At 46.7% G+C, this 18,437-nt stretch overlaps 1 protein-coding gene across 4 annotated transcripts in view; it reads left to right on the forward strand.

Annotated features, from left to right (window-relative positions):
• The window catches only part of dlgap4a (discs, large (Drosophila) homolog-associated protein 4a), a 197,964-nt gene extending 186,509 nt beyond the window's left edge, over positions 1-11,455 (forward strand). For all 4 annotated transcript variants that reach the window (XM_064299451.1, XM_064299453.1, XM_064299452.1 and 1 more), the window contains 6 exons: positions 3,895-4,280; positions 4,765-4,853; positions 5,256-5,680; positions 7,794-7,885; positions 8,982-9,134; positions 9,407-11,455. In XM_064299451.1, coding sequence (XP_064155521.1) covers positions 3,895-4,280; positions 4,765-4,853; positions 5,256-5,680; positions 7,794-7,885; positions 8,982-9,134; positions 9,407-9,634 — 1,373 coding nt within the window. In that variant the 3' untranslated portion in view covers positions 9,635-11,455. The remainder of the gene's footprint in view (positions 1-3,894; positions 4,281-4,764; positions 4,854-5,255; positions 5,681-7,793; positions 7,886-8,981; positions 9,135-9,406) is intronic.
• Positions 11,456-18,437: the final 6,982 nt, after the last annotated feature.

Consider the following 18,437-nt stretch of genomic DNA (forward strand, 5'->3'; position numbering starts at 1 on the left):
CCTACTGAGTTACGGCAGGGTCCTCCTAAATGTCTTCCCCAAAAACAGATTAGACTGAATTGAGATGAAGGAATTGTACACATTGTACGGGCCGTCACAGTAAATGCTCTCAGGGCTTGGAGAGGCGGGGGCGGGATCACGGCAAGGCTCTGCCCCACCTCCCACTGCGCTTACTCGGTCATGCTCACTGCCAGCCTTCCCATCATGCACCAGGGCTCCACCTCTCCCTCGTAAGAACCGTCCTAGAGCGGGCTGCCCTTTCTCCCGTCTTTGTTTTCACCGTGTCTCAGAAGTCACTCAAGCACTGGAGGTCCTCTTCCCTCCTCCCTGTAAACAACTACGCTGTGATACTCTAAAATACAGGCCTACCTTGACAATATTGTGACTGAGCTTATTGTACTAAATGGCTACGTGTCTCGTACAGATCTAATGACAGGATGAAGATGCTAATAGAAGGATAGATAGAAGGAGTGTAATTATGTCTCATTATGCGACACTCATGGGTGCTGGGTCAAGATTTGCCTGCAAAGCTAAAGCTTTCTTCCACTTGGTGGGTGGAGGGGGGAACGACACTCACAGATGCAAAAGAGCCCTTCCTTTTGGTACATTTGCATGTGACTGTGACCCCTCCTCCTGACACGAGTTGGCCACGCCCCCGTTTATTCCCAGCGGGGTGGCGTTTAACCCCTCCCATGAAGCTGGTTGCCATTGGCAGCGACGGAGCCTGCAGCCGCACGCTGTCGTTTCGGCTCCGTTCCGTCCGTTGCGTTACGTGCTAATCGTTAGCCCGTTAGCGGCGGCGCAGTCGGTTTTGAGCTCGCGGCTGTTGGAGAGGGAGGGAGAGAACGCTGCTCAGCGAGTCGGCTTCACTGACGCCTGTTGAGGAATTACCTGTCTCCGTGGAAACCCCAGGTGTGCTCTCCTCTCCCATTGCCTTGGTGGACAATGGATATGTTGTTTTTCTCAAACCAGTCACACAAGCTCAAATCAGATTTCAGTTCTGCAATCCGGTCAACGGCCCCGCTGCCTGTATATGAACTGAAACAGAAAAGTACTGTGATTCATGGCTGTTGTCATCTGACACTTTTATAAAGATAGCTTGCACATTTTATGTCAGGCATGTGTCCAGTATTAAACGGTGGAAGGGACTTCTCATTTTTTTAAAAATATTTCAGCTGACGGCCGCCTGAGCCGGAGATTGCTCATCTTCAGACCCCTCTGATCAGAGCAGGTGTGCGAGAGCCGAAATCTCTGTGCCAGCCATGGGAACGATCAATAACCAAGCAGAGAAAAAAAACTCCACTTCCCATCAGTCCTGGCGGATTAGCGCTTGATTGCTGTATTTCTCACTGTCAGCAGCTTCGGCGCTGTTAGCCTTAGGTGTCCTCAGGCCCTTCCTCCTGAAGCCCGCTTCCTGGTGTTTTCCTTGTGTGTTTGTCAGTGAGCTTTGGAGTTCTGCTGTTCAGTGAATAAAGATGCAGACACAGTTCCCTGCGCGGTCGCCTAAGAGACACAGTTCTCTGCGCGGTTACCTCGGAGACGTGGTTCTCTGCGTGGTTACCTCGGAGACGTGGTTCTCTGCGCGGTTACCTCGGAGACGTGGTTCTCTGCGCGGTTACCTCGGAGACGTGGTTCTCTGCGCGGTTACCTCGGAGACGTGGTTCTCTGCGTGGTTACCTCGGCGACGTGGTTCTCTGCACCCCCGGCTGCGGGAGGGACTGCGCTCGTTACTCCAGGGGTCAGAATGCTCCGGTCAGGGTCGAGACGGTTGGGCGACAGCACGGCTGGGTCACCCGCTGGCGGGAATGCGCCCCCCTGCTGTGGAACGGCGTCGTGTCCGGCGTCCGCCGTGCGAGCCTTCAACAGTCGGGGAATTCCCGGCGCGGAGGGGCCACGCTGGGTCCTGACCCTGAGTCCCAGGGCCAAACCCCCCTCCCCCCCCCCCCCTCCCGGGGGCCCGGCTCGTCGCGGTAATCGCCTGCGCAAACGGCTCGCGTCTATCCCAGGCACGAGCGGAATCCGCTGCGCTCCCGGCTGATTATGTTTCCCATTGTCCTTGGCTCGGTGCCGGCGGGGGGGTGGCGGGGGTGGGGGGCGGGGAGAGATGGTCTCCAGACTGCCAGGCTGGCTGTGGATTCCAGAGTAAGCATCAGTCCGTTTGCGAGCTTTCTGTGGGGGATTGAGTTATGTGCCTGTTTGTGCATGCAAGGCCTTGGTCAAATAATTGTTTTAAAATATTTAAACACTTTTGACGTCAGCAAAATCCCTAAATATTGCTGACAGTTTGGCCGCATATTGCTGGCAGTTTTCATTTTCTTTTTCTTTTCTTTTTTTTGTTAAGGAAAAATATTTTAAGATTCGGCGCCATGAAGTATGTAAACAATAAAACGCATAAACAAATCAAGGCTGTCAACATTGCCCAAAAATGCAGTTTATTCCTTCTGAAACAAGACCAGGTCAAAACCTAGTATATGGCTGGACCTAACACACTTCATCCGGCCGACCAATGGTGTCACTTCATCACTCAGTCACTCAGTCAGTCACAGACATTCGTGTTTATAGGGCTGGCCCTGCTGTTGCGGTCCAGCCAAAAACACTGATAAGTTTGTTTTAAGCTATTACGAGCTGAACCCAACGTGAGTTAAATATTAGGGTGCATCCCTAGTCCAGACAGACGGGAGTGTCCCGTTTGGAGAGGGCGTTGTCCCAGTTCGGCAGGCTGCTTGCCGGTGTTTTCTGTGAAGGCGTGGCTCGGTGGGCCTGCTGCAGGGCGGGGTCTCAGCCTTGCCCTGCTGTAACTGTGGGGACCGCGGCCGCAGAGCCAGTTACATTCCTCCGGACGCCCAGCCGCAGCGTCCCTGCGGGGGCGTGTGCCAGCCCCGCCCTGCCAGCTGTTTATCCCACAGCCCTCTGGCTTTCCCTCCGCAGGAATGAAGATAATTATGCCCGGGGGGGGAGATCCAGCCCTCCCGCCCGTTATTTCCATTTAAAAAAACGTAAACACGCCAGCTCACAGTGGAAGGGAGCGGAACCAGCGGGCAGCCTTCCGCAGAGACCCCCCCCACTCTGCCCCCTTTAAGGTCCCATCCCTTCCTCTGCTGAAATTATGTCCTACCCCTCACACACCGGCACGTGGCCCCCGACATGCTCTGTTTACAGAACACTGAGGTCCGATGATGTCACAATTGCAGTGTCTCCAGGGATAACCAGGCTGAGTTTTAATAAGGTGTTGTCTGGTGGGGGGGGGGATTCCTGTGGGAGTAGTTAGTGTTGGTCGGAAAGGAAGGCCATGCTCGGTCTGTGGAATTTATCAAGGGGTTATGGTTAAAAGCTGTTGCTCTAGGTGTTTTTAGGGGCTGCTAGCCCCCTCCTGGGGGTGACAGCGGAACAGACTGGAGTTCCGAGCGCCCCCCTCCCAGGTGTGTAATGTGAGAGGTGATTAGCCCCCGAGGGGGTTTTGGCTGTTCATTTGCACACAGCAGCGTTGTAGGGGTGCTGCCGGACTTCACCCACAGCAACAGAGGCAGACCTCCGCGTGTGTTTGGAGGTGGCGCTGCTGTCTATATCCCTAACGAACCTGCAAGTTCTCATGCCATTATTATGTATTGTGTGTCTCTACTTTGATGTTACTTTTGTATGTGCACATGAATAAATGTATTAAAATGTGTGTGTTAGGGCTTTCTATTGGACCAAAAAATTTAAAACAGAGATTCAAATATATTGGTGTATTCTCTGCTAAATGTAGCCTAGGTGTTTCAGCCTCCACACGTTTGTGTGCTTGGAAACCCACTCTGGTTCTTTTCCTTATTAAATGATGTTATTTATTGAAAACCTCCAGTGCTCAGGTTTTCCTCGCTCTGTGGCTTTAACCCCGCCCCCCTCTCCCTCCCGCAGCCTCCACCTGTATAACCACCTCTAAGAAGGCCCCGCCCCCGGTGCCGCCCCGCACCACCTCCAAGCCCTTCATCTCGGTGACGGTGCAGAGCAGCACCGAGTCGGCGCAGGACACCTACCTGGACGGCCACGACCACAAGAGCGAGGCCAACAGCCAATCGGGGCACAGCAACTCGTCGGACAGCCTGACCAGCACGCGAGCCGGCGGCCCGGCCAAGGCCCCGCCCCCGGCCCCGCCCGCGCCCCGAGAGCCCCCGCCCCGAGAGCCCCCGCCTCCCAACAGCCCCCCCGGGGACCCGCCCCAACATGAAATCCTGAAAATCACCACCACCTGCGCCCGAGCTGACCCCCTGCCCAAGAGGAAGCTCTCCTCCATCGGTATCCAGGTGGGCGGGGCTCCGGCGCGATGTCACAGACAAACTGTGACATCATAAAGGGCTATCTTTTTAGAATTATGTCCTTGAAAGATGAGCTCGTATTGCTGATGTCACAATCTATTCATGTTTCCATAGTCCCCAATTCAACTTCATGAACTAGGCTATACCGGACCAGCCACAGGCATTTTATTTCATTCTAGGAGATCATTTCATGCATCCTAATTTATTTTGTACAGAATTATGTGCGTGTTAAACAGCTTTGTAAAAAAATATTTCTGCACTGTAAATAAAACTGCCTGGCGTGATTCATGTGGGAAATAATTCCAGTTCTGTGGGGGAAAACTTCTTGTTATTCATGCTGTTATGCAGTTAGAATGTGCTGGAAGACGCCAACATTTCCGCCATTCCTTGGCTCTTCGTGGCATCGCAGGGCATGTTGCTTGAGTAAGTAGATATTCTACACAGTGACACTGTGTTTGGGATTTCTGGGCAGGTGGACTGCAACCAGCCCGCTCAGAAGCAGGACACGCCCCCCTTGGCCCGGTTCCAGTCCATCGGCGTGCAGGTGGAGGACGGCTGGCAGTAAGTAGGGGACTTCACCATACTTCCTTTCATTGACATTGGGGAAGGTTTTAAAAAAATATATTTTTTCCGAATAACCATGGATGTCGCTCGTGGACAGTGTGGCAGGGTGCCCGGTGTGGGGGGTTAAGGGTGTGCCTGCTCCTGAAAATGGACCCTTATTTTCTTTTGTCTTTATATTTGTTCAGTTCGTTTTATGCCCCCAGTCTCTCCCACTGATATTAGCCTCTTTGGCTCCTTGATTAGCCTCTTTGGCTCCAAATGGGTAGAGCCAGCAGGTCCACTTAAAAAAGTGGACCAATTAAAAGATTATAGATCTCCACAGCAGAGCACTGGAGAGCGTGAGTCGGCGATGTCATGTGACGCGCTCACGGAGGCTCTCTGACTCCGCCCTGTCTCCAGGCAGAGTCGCTCGAACAGCATGGCGTCGAAGCAGGAGGCGGACACTGACACGCAGGACCTCCCCGCCGCCAAGCCTTCCCTGAAGAGCGTCGGCACGGGCAGCCAGGCGGCGGACTCCCCCCCGCACCGTCTCCAGAACAACGGCGAGGGCAGGGCCCCGCGGCCGCTGACCAGCCGGACCAGCTCCGCCTCCTTCTCGGAGACGCTGGACCCCGCCCTGGACCCCTCCTCCCTGCCCCCGCCGGACCCCTGGCTGGAGAGCGGGAACGGCAGCGCTCCCTCCGGCCCCGCCCCTCCGGGGGCGTCGGCCTGCCGGCGCGACGGACACTGGTTCCTGAAGCTGCTGCAGGCGGAGACGGCCAGGATGGAGGGCTGGTGTCAGCAGATGGAGCAGGAGACCAAAGACAACCAGCTGACGGAGGAGGGTGAGGACTCCCCGTCATAACGTAACATAACATAGTATAAAGACCAGAACAGGCTATTCAGCCCAACAATGCTCGCCATTTCCCTACCACTAAAGTGTACCTAGTGCTCAGTTTACTTACGGACCAGATAGTATCTACAGCCACATCAAGCCTGGTCTTGAAAACCCCCAGAGTTTCTACCTCTACTACATGACCTGACAAACTATTCCACACAGTGACTACTGTCTGTGTGAAAATAATGCTTCCTAATATCTGTGCAGAATTTACCTTTTGCTGATTTCCATTTATGCCCCCTCACTCTACTGACTGAACTCAACCTGAAGAATCTGTTGCAGTTCACTTTGTTAATCCATTTTATGATTTTAAAGGCCTCAAGTCTCCTTTTATTATGCTTGAAGTCTTTCCTCACAGCTTTTTTCTTTCATACCAGGAACCAATTTAGTTGCCCTTCTTTGAACCTTTTTCCAGAGTTTCTATATCTATCTATGGTCCCCAGAACTGCGGGCAATACTCTAAATGTGTTGTGACAAAGGTCTTGTACAAGATGAGTATAACCTCCTTGGATTTATGCTCAATACTTGTGGCTATATCCCAGAATCCTGTTGGCCTTTTTACTACTACAGCACAGTGTCTAGAACCTGAAAGGATTTGATTACCTATTCCTCCAAAGTCTTTTCCTTGCTACAGTCAAAACACTTGATAGCCTCCTCAAAGATTGCCAAAAGGTTTGTCAGGCATGACCTTTCTATGCAAAAACCATGTCCTTTAGGATGTTGTCATTTTCAATAAATAATTCAAACTTTTCTCTAATGAGAGATTCCACAGCTTTACAAGCATTATCTCGCTTCCAGTCATCATGTATTTCTCCAGTTTCTGAAGGCTGTCTAAAAATATTTGCAAATCGCTTAAGATGAACTCACCAAACTCTCTGAGTACCCTTGGGTATCAGGGCCTGCTGCCTTACCGTATTTGTCTTTAGTTTAAGTAATTTATCAAGTACTTCTTCATCCCCTATCTCAGTATCTGCTAATGCATTCTGAGCGCTAAATATGCCTTCCGGCCTCTTAATAACCTCCTCTCTGGTGAAACTCCCAGTAAAAAGTAACTATTTAAAGCATCAGCGCAAGCCTGAGAAAGACACTGAGCCTGAATCGATTTGGTTGGAAGTCTGGCTGTGTAAAATGGTTGAAATGTGCCAAAGCGTTTAGCGTTTGAGAATCTGCTCTTGACAGAAGCATCGCATAAATGATTCATAAACAGGCAAAGAGTAAGATGCTGGACGCCAATGACGAGCATCAGATCGATGTTGGATCAGTTCTGACAATGAGATCTGGGAACAGCCTGCTCTTCTCTGGGATCTTAACTGCAGTAGCTTTCATACTCACATGATAGGATTTATTATGTTTGAACGGAGGCCGTTCATTCCTAGCCACCCCACACACTTGGTCACGTGCATTACATTACGTAACCAAATTTTAACATTATTTAGCTTAGCCTATGCCCTTATTCACGGTAGATTTCTGAACGTCTCTCTCTCTCTCTGTCCCACAGTTCTGGGTGCATCTGAACGCCCCTCTCTCTCTCTCTCTCTCTCTCTCTGTCCCACAGTTTTGGGTGTATCTGAACGCCTCTCTTCTCTCTCTCTCTCTCTCTCTCTCTCTGTCCCACAGTTCTGGGTGTATCTGAACGCCTCTCTCTCTCTCTCTCTCTCTCTCTCTCTCTCTCTCTCTCTCTCTCTCTCTCTCTCTCTCTCTTCTCTCTCTCTCTCTGTCCCACAGTTCTGGGTGTATCTGAACGCCTCTCTCTTCTCTCCTCTCCTGTCCCACAGTTCTGGGTGTATCTGAACGCTCTCTCTCTCTCCTCTCTCTCTCTCTCTCTCTCTCTCTCTTCTCTCTCTCGTCCCACAGTTCTGGGTGTATCTGAACGCTCTCTCTCTCTCTCTCTCTCTCTCTCTCTCTCTCTCTCTCTCTGTCCCACAGTTCTGGGTGTATCTGAACGCCTCTCTCTCTCTCTGTCCCACAGTTCTGGGTGTATCTGAACGCCTCTCTCTCTCTCTCTCTCTCTCTCTCTCTCTCTCTCTCTCTCTCTCTCTCTCTCTCTCTCTGTCCCACAGTTCTGGGGAAGATCCGCAGCGCTGTAGGAAGCGCCCAGCTGCTCATGTCCCAGAAGTTCCAGCAGTTCCGCGGCCTCTGTGACCAAAACTTGGTGAGTTGCCGTCCGGTTCCCTCCCCGTCCCGTCCCGTCCCGTCCCTCCCTCCCCGTCCCGTTCCCTCCCTGTCTCATCCCACCCAGCCTTCGCCCACACCCTCAACGTCACGCATCACCAGCTGTCCCAGACAAATTCACTCGCAATCGTGTTCCCCCAAGCAGCAATCGTGTTCCCCCAAGCAGCAACGAGTTGAGCACATTAGTCCTGCCCATCAGGCTGACAGGCGTAAATCGGTCAGGACAAACTGACCCTTGCAGCTCTACATGTCTTGCAGAACGTCGTGCTCTCTTCTTTCCGTAGCCCGTTTCTGCCCGGACTATAGATCTGTTTGTACGGACTGTTTCAGAACCCGTTCCTCCCCTGTGTTCCTTCCATAATTCAGTGATGTGGACTTTGATTATTTAGGATTCATCTTTGTCAAGATCGTCATTATTATTTGAATTCAGTGGACATGACTCATGTACAATGCCTGTCCATCCTGTGTACGTGCGTCCGGCTGTATATTTTCTGAAGCAACTGAATAACTTATGGCCCAATGGGAGTAAAACCCGCAGCCTCTGAGAATGCAAAGCCAGTTCCCCGATGGTTGTGCTGCACAGCTGGCTGTATAAATGCTGAGTGATGGGCTGAACACTTTTCCCGCCTGCATAAGTGTGTGTGCCGCATCTTAATTGGATCAATTCCAGCCCTAAACTGCATTCAGCCCACTCACTAAGTATGTGTGTGTGTGTGTGTGTATGTGTGTGTGCATCTGCATGTGTGTGTGTGTGTGTGTGTGTGCATGCGCAAGTGCTTGTGTGTGTGTGTGTGTGTGTGAGAGATCCTCCCAGTTGCAAAGATGCTGTACAAGACTGCCCTTTAGTGTTGGAGGATATTCAAAGCACAATAGCACTTACAGCACAAACGATACAGCAAACTGGACACCCCATTGACAAGATGCATGGTGCTACATAATTACAGCACCATTTGCAAGCATAATTTCATGTCAAATTGGGCTTTTTTTTCCCGGTTGCTTACCTCTTGGCTAAGTCCCGCTGTTGGGCTGCTCTGACTCCTCCCCCTTATGCTCTGACTCCTCCCCCTTCCCGACAGAATCTCAGCGCCAACCCGCGGCCCACGGCGCAGGACCTGGCCGGGTTCTGGGACCTGCTGCAGCTCTCCATCGAGGACATCAGCCTGAAGTTCGACGAGCTCTACCACCTGAAGTCCAACGACTGGCAACTGGCCGACTCCCCCGAGAAGAAGGTAAGCTTAAAGCTCGATTCGGCTGGTAAATAAATCCATAAAAATCAAAAACAGCGGGCAATAGAAGTAGTTGCGTGCCTCTGTCTGCTCTATTAAACGGTTTGCACCAAGTTCATTCTTCAAATTCAGACTTGGACTCTTTTACCCAACTTGCTGTTGGTGGCCCAGGTGTGCACCAGGGGTCTAATTTGGAACGTCTTCAAATGTTTTTTTTTTCCCCTACTCTGTCCCCACATCCTCCCCCATCCCCCCACTCTGTTTTTGGGTTTCAGGAAGAGAAGAAGCAGCCCCCGCCGGTGCCAAAGAAGCCCTCGAAGGCCAAGGTGGCGGCGGGGCGGGAGAAGGCGGGGCAGCCGGACCCCTCGACGGACAAGCAGCGGCAGGAGGCGCGCAAGCGGCTGATGGCGGCCAAGCGGGCGGCATCGGTGCGGCAGAACTCTGCCACGGAGAGCGCCGACAGCATCGAGATCTACGTCCCCGAGGCCCAGACTCGACTCTGAGAACGAGGGAGGGAGGGAAACGGAAAGACGGAGGCCATCTTGGCTCTGGTTCTCGGCGGGAGGTGCGCGGAGGTGTAGGCTGGTCCCTGAGGCAGCCCAAAGAGCAGGAGGAGGAGGAGGAGAGACGACGATCCAGGAGAGGGTGGAGGAGTACACGCAAAAAAACAAAAAAAACTCAAACTAAAACTAAAAAAAGAAAAACACTCCTTTTACATGGCTGCCATGGAAACACCTCAAGACTTTTATTACTGTTGGTATAATTAATATTATTGTTATTATTATTACTGTCTCCTAAGCTATTATCAGACTTATGTCTTACATGTTATAAGATCTGAAAGGAATGAGTCCACCTCCCAGAGCTGGGTGGACTGAAGTATCAGTATCCAATCAGCATCCACACGCCCCTCAGCCCCGCCCCCCTAGCAACTGCTTCCTACACCCTCATTGGCACATCAGCCCCTTGCAAACACACACACATACGCGCACATGCATTTGCTACCCATCAATCCTGTCTTCCTGTAGCAGATTTTTGTGTCATAGCTGCCGGTCATGGTGAGTGTCCTTTACTCACGTTTAGACAAGGATCAGGTCGTTCTATTACTCTATTAGGGGGGGGTAACAATTTGTTTTTTTTGTGGGAGACGAGACTGTCTTTGATCGTCATTCCTTCTGCTGCCAGTGCCCTGCAGACTCAGGCAGCTGCTCCTACATCCTGCCAGTGCGCTCTCTCTCTCTCTCTCTCTGTCTTTCCCTCTCCCCTCCCCTCTTCTTTTCTCTCTCTCTCTCTCTCTCTCTCTCTCTCTCTATCTCTATCTCTCTTTCTCTGTCCCCCCTCTCTCTCGGCTGTCCTCCCTCTTTCCTGCTCATGCCAGTGCTTGCTCTCTCTCTCTCTCTTTTTGTTAAAGCTCAAAAACTCTCTGTCTGTCTCTCTCTCTCCCACCCTACGCCGATGGTCTCTCTCACTTTTTACTGACTGTCCTTGGTCTCCCGTGACATAGCGGCAGCCCTCTGATTTTAATACTGTGTTTAACTGACGCACACACGCACAGACACACACACACACACACACACACACACACACACACAGGTACACAGCCACACAGAGGTGCAGGTTGACAGCAGACGGCTTTCCTCTTCTCAGGCACCGCTGCCCACAGCCCAGCCGGGCGTTTTCCTCACGGCCAAAGCATACTGCAGAAACACTACACCGACTGACAGCTGCGCGAATGCCGTGGCACTGAAGGCAACGGAAGATAACCTGTCTTTTTTTAAATTGTTTTTGTCCTCATTTTGTATTTTTCAGTAACCTGAAGGTGTTGCACACGCACATATTTATTTTACACACAGTGTATGACGGACCGGTTGAAGAGTCTGCCAGTTTTGGATAATCCGTAACATCGTGAGCACCGTTTCCTCGCACACATGCAACCTCTCGTTTGTTAATGTGTCAGTCTGTGTCCGCTCATACTGACCTTGGTACCAATCACTTTAGGGAATCGAGTGTGACTTTTTGATGGAGTTTCCCTGAAGAGAGAGCATGAACTCCCCCTGCTGGTTGCCTATTGCACTGCATCCCTCTTGACTCTGAGACACAGGGAGTACCAGAGGGCATGGGATAAGGGCGGTGGGGGTGGGTGCCATGTTTGGCAATTGGGGTTTGGGGGGGGGGGGGATGTGGCTGTGCACACATCCTGCCATTAATTTTTATTATTATTATTATTATTATTATTATTATTTTGTTCTTGTTTTTCTCACATCAAGCAGACCACTGACATGTACCTCTCATTGTCAAAAAGAAGTCATTAAACATCTTTTGATACACATCTGCCATCAGAAGTTCATTATTCACAGTATCACATGTAGCATCAATGACTGAAACGATAGTATAAACGAGTTAATGGTAAAATGTAGCCATTTAAAAGTGGTCTCGGCGTTAAACATCCAATTGGAGTTTTTATATATAAATGTAATGCATATGTATTTTAGATGTGCGATATATACCTATTAATAATGTAATTAATTAATTATCTATTTTAAGTATTTGGAAGTGGAATCCAGGGAAATCGTTTAGTAGATCATGGCAGCCGTGGGCCATACAGACTTTGAGAAGCAATACGTGTGAAAATATATTCATAGAATCGTCCTTTCAGGTGCCTTCTAACGAAATAGCAAACTCCTCAGTTCTGTTTCATTCAGCTGCAAGCAATGACATTTAAATTTACAGCGAGCTCCATAATGTTTGGGACAAAGACATTTTTTCATTGATTTGGCTCTGCGCTTCACAATTTTAGATCTGCAGTCAAACCATTCACTCGTGGTTAAGGTGCACATTCTCAGCTTTCATTTAAGGCTGGTTTCACCATGTAGAAATTACAGCACATAGTATACATGCCCCCCCCCCTCCCCCATTTCAGAGCACCATAATGTTTGGAAGATATTAATGTTATGTGAATGAAAGTACTCATGTTTACTGCTTTGCCGCATATCATTTGCATGCAGTGACTGCTTGATGGGTGTGACCCATGGGCATCTCCAGGTGCTTCTCTGGTGATGCTCTGCCAGGACTGCACTGCTGCCATTTTCAGCTCCTGCTTGTTTTTAGGGCTAGTTGTTTTAAGTTGTCTCTTCACCATATGATACCCATGTTCAGTTGGATTCAGACTGAGAACTGAGAAGATTTTAGCTTTGAAAAACTCCATTGTTGCTTCAGCAGTATGTTTGGGGATCATTGTCTTCCTGTATGATGAACTGTTGTCCATTGAGTTTGGAGGCATTTGAGCAGATAAGATGCTTCTGTACACTTCAGATTTCATTCTGCTGCTGCTATCAGCAGTTACATTGTCAACGAAGACAAGTGAGCCAGTACCTGTGCCAGCCATACATGCCCAAACCATCACACCCATTACATTACATTACATTCATTTAGCAGACGCTTTTATCCAAAGCGACGTACAAAAGTGCATTTTCATGATCGTAGACAACTGCTGAACACGGGTTCAGTAAGGTACAATTACTTATTTTGTAAAGCTATTTCTAGCCGAGAACAAAGAACACTATCCTGGTCTAACATCTGCAAAGCCGAACTAGGCAGAAGAATAAGCTAGAGTATTAGGACAAATACAATTTACCAAGAAGTGCAGGGATGGGGCAACATGTAACAAGTGACAGGAAAAAAGGGTTTTTTTTTTTTTTTTTTTTTTTTTTTTTTTTTTTTTAAATATATATATATATATATATACACAGCGTGGTGTGGTTATTCTAGGTATGTTTGAGGATAGTCTTCGGACGGCAGAGGAGATGGAAGTAGATAGTGACACTCGCACGCTGCTAAATTTACAGATGGAGTGGAAGGGTGGAGGACACCCACTCTAAATTTCACAGATGGAGGGGAAAGGGTCTGCAGACTTTGCTCTTGCCATCACTCTGATACAAATGAACCCAAATGAGACCTTTCCAGAACTGCAGGCTCTTTTCAGTGCTTCTTAGCAAACTGTAACTTGGCCATTCTGTTTTTGAAGCTAATTAATGGTTTGCATCTTGCAGTGTAGCCTTTGTAGTTCTGTTTGTGAAGTATTCTGTAGACAGTAGTCACTGACACATCCATACCTCCCTGCTGGAGGGTGTTTCTGATCTGTCGGACGGGTTTTTCTTCATTATGGTGAGCATTCTTCATTCATCAACCATAGAAGTCTTCCTTTGTGATTACTGAGCTCACCAGTGTCCTATTTCTTCTGAATGATGTTCCAAACAGTTGATTTTGTTAATCCTATGGTTTGGCTGGTATTTATTTGTTTTATTTTTTCCTTATTTCTCAGTTTCATAACGGCTTCCTTGACTTTCATTAGCACAACTTTGGTCCTCATGTTGCCAATCGCCAATAACAAAGGCAAACAAAGGCCTAGAATCAAGGCTAGATTCTGAAAGCTCTCTGATGCCTGCAGGAAGGAAGCAATTGAGCACACCTGACTCACACTCTGACAAACACTTGTGGAGCCATTTGTCCCAAACATTATGGTGCCCTTATGGGGACTATGTATAAAACGTGCTGTGATTTCTACACGGTGAAACCAAAACGTATAATAAACACCCTTTAATAGCCGAGAATCTGCACTTCAGCCATGTGTGAATTGTTCGATTACAAATAAAAAATAATGGAATATAGAGCCAAATCAAGAATAAATGTCCCAAACATTACATACAGCTCACTGTATATTACCCAGCAGCCCCCCCCCCCCCAGATTACAATAGGATTAGGACGGCTAAAGCAGAACGTGGGGAGGTCCTGCCCCTTCCTCCTGCAGAGACGCCCCAAGTTTCCCTCTGTTGTATCACTCCTAGCCTAACTGCTCGACCGGTGAGTGGGCACTGTTGTGAATGCCCCAGGGTCTTTCAGTGAAGGGCTTTTCTTTTTCTTACTTTTAACTCATGTTGTTTTATAGCTGTGGTCTTTGGGGTCTGTTTTAAAGCTAGTTTCAACTGTTTTTGAAACACTTCAGGAATCGACTAGTTTCAATCATTTTTGAAACGGTCCGGGAATCAGCTAGTTTTCAGCAGCTTTGGAAACATTTCAGGAATAACCTAGTTTAAATTGTTTTTGAGACGTTTCAGGAATCAGCTAGTTTCAACATTTTTTGAAATGTTTCAGGAAGCTAAAGCTGGTTTCTTCCGTAAGTGCTACGCAATCAAAGTCCGGAAGTTTCCACTCTACTCCATTGCTCTTTGACCTTAAGGAAGGTATTAGTGCTGAGAAGGGCAAACAGATCTCATAAGAAGGGCATGCACTGCTTAATGGCTTAAATTGATTGATCACTGTTACATTGATCATTTTTAATGGTCAATCGCACATTACCTTTGTGTAACTTTGTGCACACAAAATCACGTTTTTTATTTTTATTTTATTATACATTCCTTTCAAGATTGGGCTCAGTAGTATGGTGATCTATCCTACAGCATCTGCATTAGTGTCCACACACTTGAATGGATGATGCAGCCACTTCCATCTTCTCTGAAGCTAATGATGTCATCCGATCATGCTGCCATTCATGCTTTGTGTGTCATCAGCTCTGGTTTGGCGTTTTTTGGACATTTCTCTTCCTTGGGATCCTGAGGATCCATTGCCCATTGGCTGGGGGCCTGAGGACCACCTGTTGTGGCTGTTCTCAGTTATCAGGGACATTATTGTCATAAATGTTTGCTCATATCTAAATGCATCTACTGCATCGACATCTAATTACTGCAAGTAATGTACTGCAAGTACTTATGAGTAGAAGTGCTCCAGGCATGTAACTCCAAGCCCTTCTCCAAACACACAAATATGAAACTTATTTTTAAATTACCTCTGGTCCACATGAAAATTAAAATATTATTATAAATGTACATAGTGCAGCTGGAGGTAAGGGACCATCTTGAAAGTGTAGTTTGAGGTAAAAATATACAACAATCCAAAGGGATTCAGGGTTCATATTTAATTGTATTTATTTATGTATTTATTTTTTGTCCTTAAAATATGTAATGTATGTAAAAGATTCAAGAAGGCCAACTTCAGTGAAAATGTAAATGGGTGTGATGTAATTTTTATTTATCTTTAACGTGAGTTTTTATTTATCTTTAACTCACTCTGATTTGATTCAGGAGACAACACTCTTTGGTGGTTCTTATTTTCTCAGGGTTAAAGAATGCAGAAAAATCTAGATTTTAAATGTTGGAATGTGAGGTCACGGTGGCTCAGTAGCACTAGGTAATTATTTTCCCAATACTCTCCTGAAACAAGATGCAGGCGGGACTACAAAAATCTACAGAAAAACAGTTGCATTCCTCCTGTACAGCTCCACTAAATTCTAAGCAAAGGGACTTCTGTGGCGTGAGAACAAGTTAGTAGTCCACCAGCCACAGACCATTCTCTAAAAATTCTGTTTCTGTTTCCCTTTTGAACCCAACCTAAATTTCATGTCAGGTCACATACACACATCATAGTCATGTTTGTTTTGTTTTGGTTTTTTTTTTTTTAGACCATGGAACATGTTTGATGAGAGGATTTCAGGTGATGGCTCTCACACATTGCATAGTAAATTGTCTTTATACTGCAAAATCTGGCTTAACCCCCCCCACATACACACTTTTCTGAGACTGATCGGTGACCTTAAGCTTACTCTGGCCTGAATATTAAAGGGCTATAACTGATGAGATCTCAAACAGGCAGAGTGTAAGTTGTCACATGATTTTGTCTTGTCACACACAAAAAGGACAATTTTACAAAATGGCCTCCTGTTTCTGTGGTTATTTTCATGTGAAGCTCCCAGTCGCCATTCCTTCCTTAAGGGCCCTGCACTAAGATACGTTTGATTGATTGATTGATTGCTTGATTGATTGATTGACATTATTACATTTTGCAAAAGGGGACAATTTTGCCACAGGTGGGAAACCATATTCACACAGGAATTTGGTTTTGTCGGAGCTACGACTCTTGAGGTTGGCTGTACCAAGGTGCAAAGCTCCATTCCTAAAAAGCTGGTGTGTATTATATTTTTACTTATGTTGGCATAGGTTGATTTGCTTGGTTAATTAGCAATATACATTACTCTTATTTACACCCAGAATGCACTGCAGTAGAATTTATATTGTTATAAAGATGTTGTTCCATTCAGCCTTCAGCTGTGATGTCTCACCCAGATAGAAATGAGTAAATGACAAATTGTGCATATGCAAAATAATATTTAAATTGAAATTATCATTGCAGAGGTGGGAGCAATCAAATGGAAATGCACACTGGCCTTCTAGGAAAGGATTTTGACACCTCTGGTTGGAATATCAGGAGTCACTCATGAGGAAGGTGGGATGGATGTAGGTACTCTATGCAGTAGTTCCTTGTTGCCCCACATTTTGGCTCTTCCGCTATCCTGAGCATCAGATGGAGAAACACCCGCCCTCCTCCCCCCCAACTGCCTTCCCTCTCTCTGTCTCTGTTGACAAGGCAACCAGACTTTACGCAGGAGTTACTGTAACAACAGGAAAACAAACAAAAAGTGTAAAAATGACATTATTAATATTACCGGCAAACATTATTTTACAAATGAAGCACATGTTTTACAGACTAAGGTTTATTCACTATCTATAATGCTATACTAGTTAGACACTATATGTTAGGGGGTTTATCTTTTTTGGTATGAAAATAATAAATAAAATGAGTAACAATTAAATGAGTGGTTTTATTTTCAGCTCAATGGTATCTGTGAACGTACGACTGAACTGCCTTTCAGACGAATGGTGGGATGTCTGTTTCTCTGTCATCAGGTGCGTTTGGGTGTCACATGGGCATTGCATTACTTTATGTCAAATTCATTTTTATGTACCAATCAAAACGTAAAAACCTACTGGCAGCTCACAAAAATCACAGGAATTTCTTCATGTTTTTATTCAAATTTCATTAAGGCAGTATCTCCTACCTATCGGGAGGGATTCAAAATGTCAGTTTCAGCCATACTCATTTTGACAGATAAGACACAAAGATCATTTTAACCCTTTAATGAAAAAAAGGGTTAAAATGGGAACAACATGGGAATTAGTGGGTCAATATCAATGAAGGATATGTGCCAGCCTTATTGGGGGGGGGGGGGGGCATATATATAAAGTACTGTCATTTCTACATGGTGAAACCAAAGTGTATAAAAAATAGCCTTAGATAAAAACTGAATGTGCACTTCAATTGCATGTGAATGGTTTGATTACAAATCTAAAACTGTGGAGCAGAGCCAAATCAAGAAGAAAAAAAGTATTTTCAGATCTTTAGACAAAATTAAATATTAGACAAAGGCAACCTGAGTAAACACAAAACATTTTTAATTACATAAAAAAACATTATTTAATGAAAAAAGTTATCAAACCCCCATTTGAAAAAGTAATTGCGACCCTTAAACTTAATACCTGGTTGCACCATTAACTGCTGCCAAACGCGTCTTATTATTTGATATCAGTCATTTACATCACTGTGGAGGAATTTTAGCACACACTTCTTTGCAGAACAGCTTTAATTCAGACAAAATATTTGCTTCAGGTCCTGCCACATCATCTCTATTGGGTTCGACTTAAATTTTGTTTCTTTTCAGCCATTCAGATGTAGATGTGCTTTTGTGCTTTGGATCATTGTCTTGCTGCATACTTGAATCACGCTTCAGCTTCAATTCACAGACAGATGACTGACATTCTTCTTAATAATTTTCTGGTACAGAGCAGAATTCATGATTCCTTGAATAACAGCAATTCATCTAAGTCTCGAAGCAGCAAAGCATCCCCACACCATAACACTACCATCACCATGTTTGACTGTTGGTATGATGTTCTTGCTGTGAAATACTGTATTTGCTTTACACCAGACATAACGGGGCCCATGTTACCCAGAAAGTTCCAGAGATTAATCTGTCCATAGAAGATTATCCCAAAAGGCTTGGGGGGTCATCCAGGTGCTTTTTTTTTTTTTACAAATTCAAGTCAGGCATTGATGTTTCTCTTGGTTTGCAGTGGTTTCTGCCTTGCTACTCTCGCATGAATCACATTTTTGCCCAGTCTCTTTCTTATTTTGGACACTGACTTCAGCTGAAGCTAGAGAGGCCTGCAGTTCTTTGGATGTTCTTCTGATATCTTTGGTCACTTCCTGGATGAGTTGTTGCTGAACCCCTGGAGAAATTTTGGCAGGCCTGGGAAGATTCCACTGTTCCAAATGTTGTCTATTTGGAGATAGTGGATCTCACTGCGGTTCTGAGAACTCCCAGAGCCTTAGAAATGGCTTTGTAACCCTTTCCAGACTGAC

This window comes from Anguilla rostrata, chromosome 11 (genome assembly GCF_018555375.3).
Source record: "Anguilla rostrata isolate EN2019 chromosome 11, ASM1855537v3, whole genome shotgun sequence".
Lineage (NCBI taxonomy): Eukaryota > Metazoa > Chordata > Actinopteri > Anguilliformes > Anguillidae > Anguilla > Anguilla rostrata.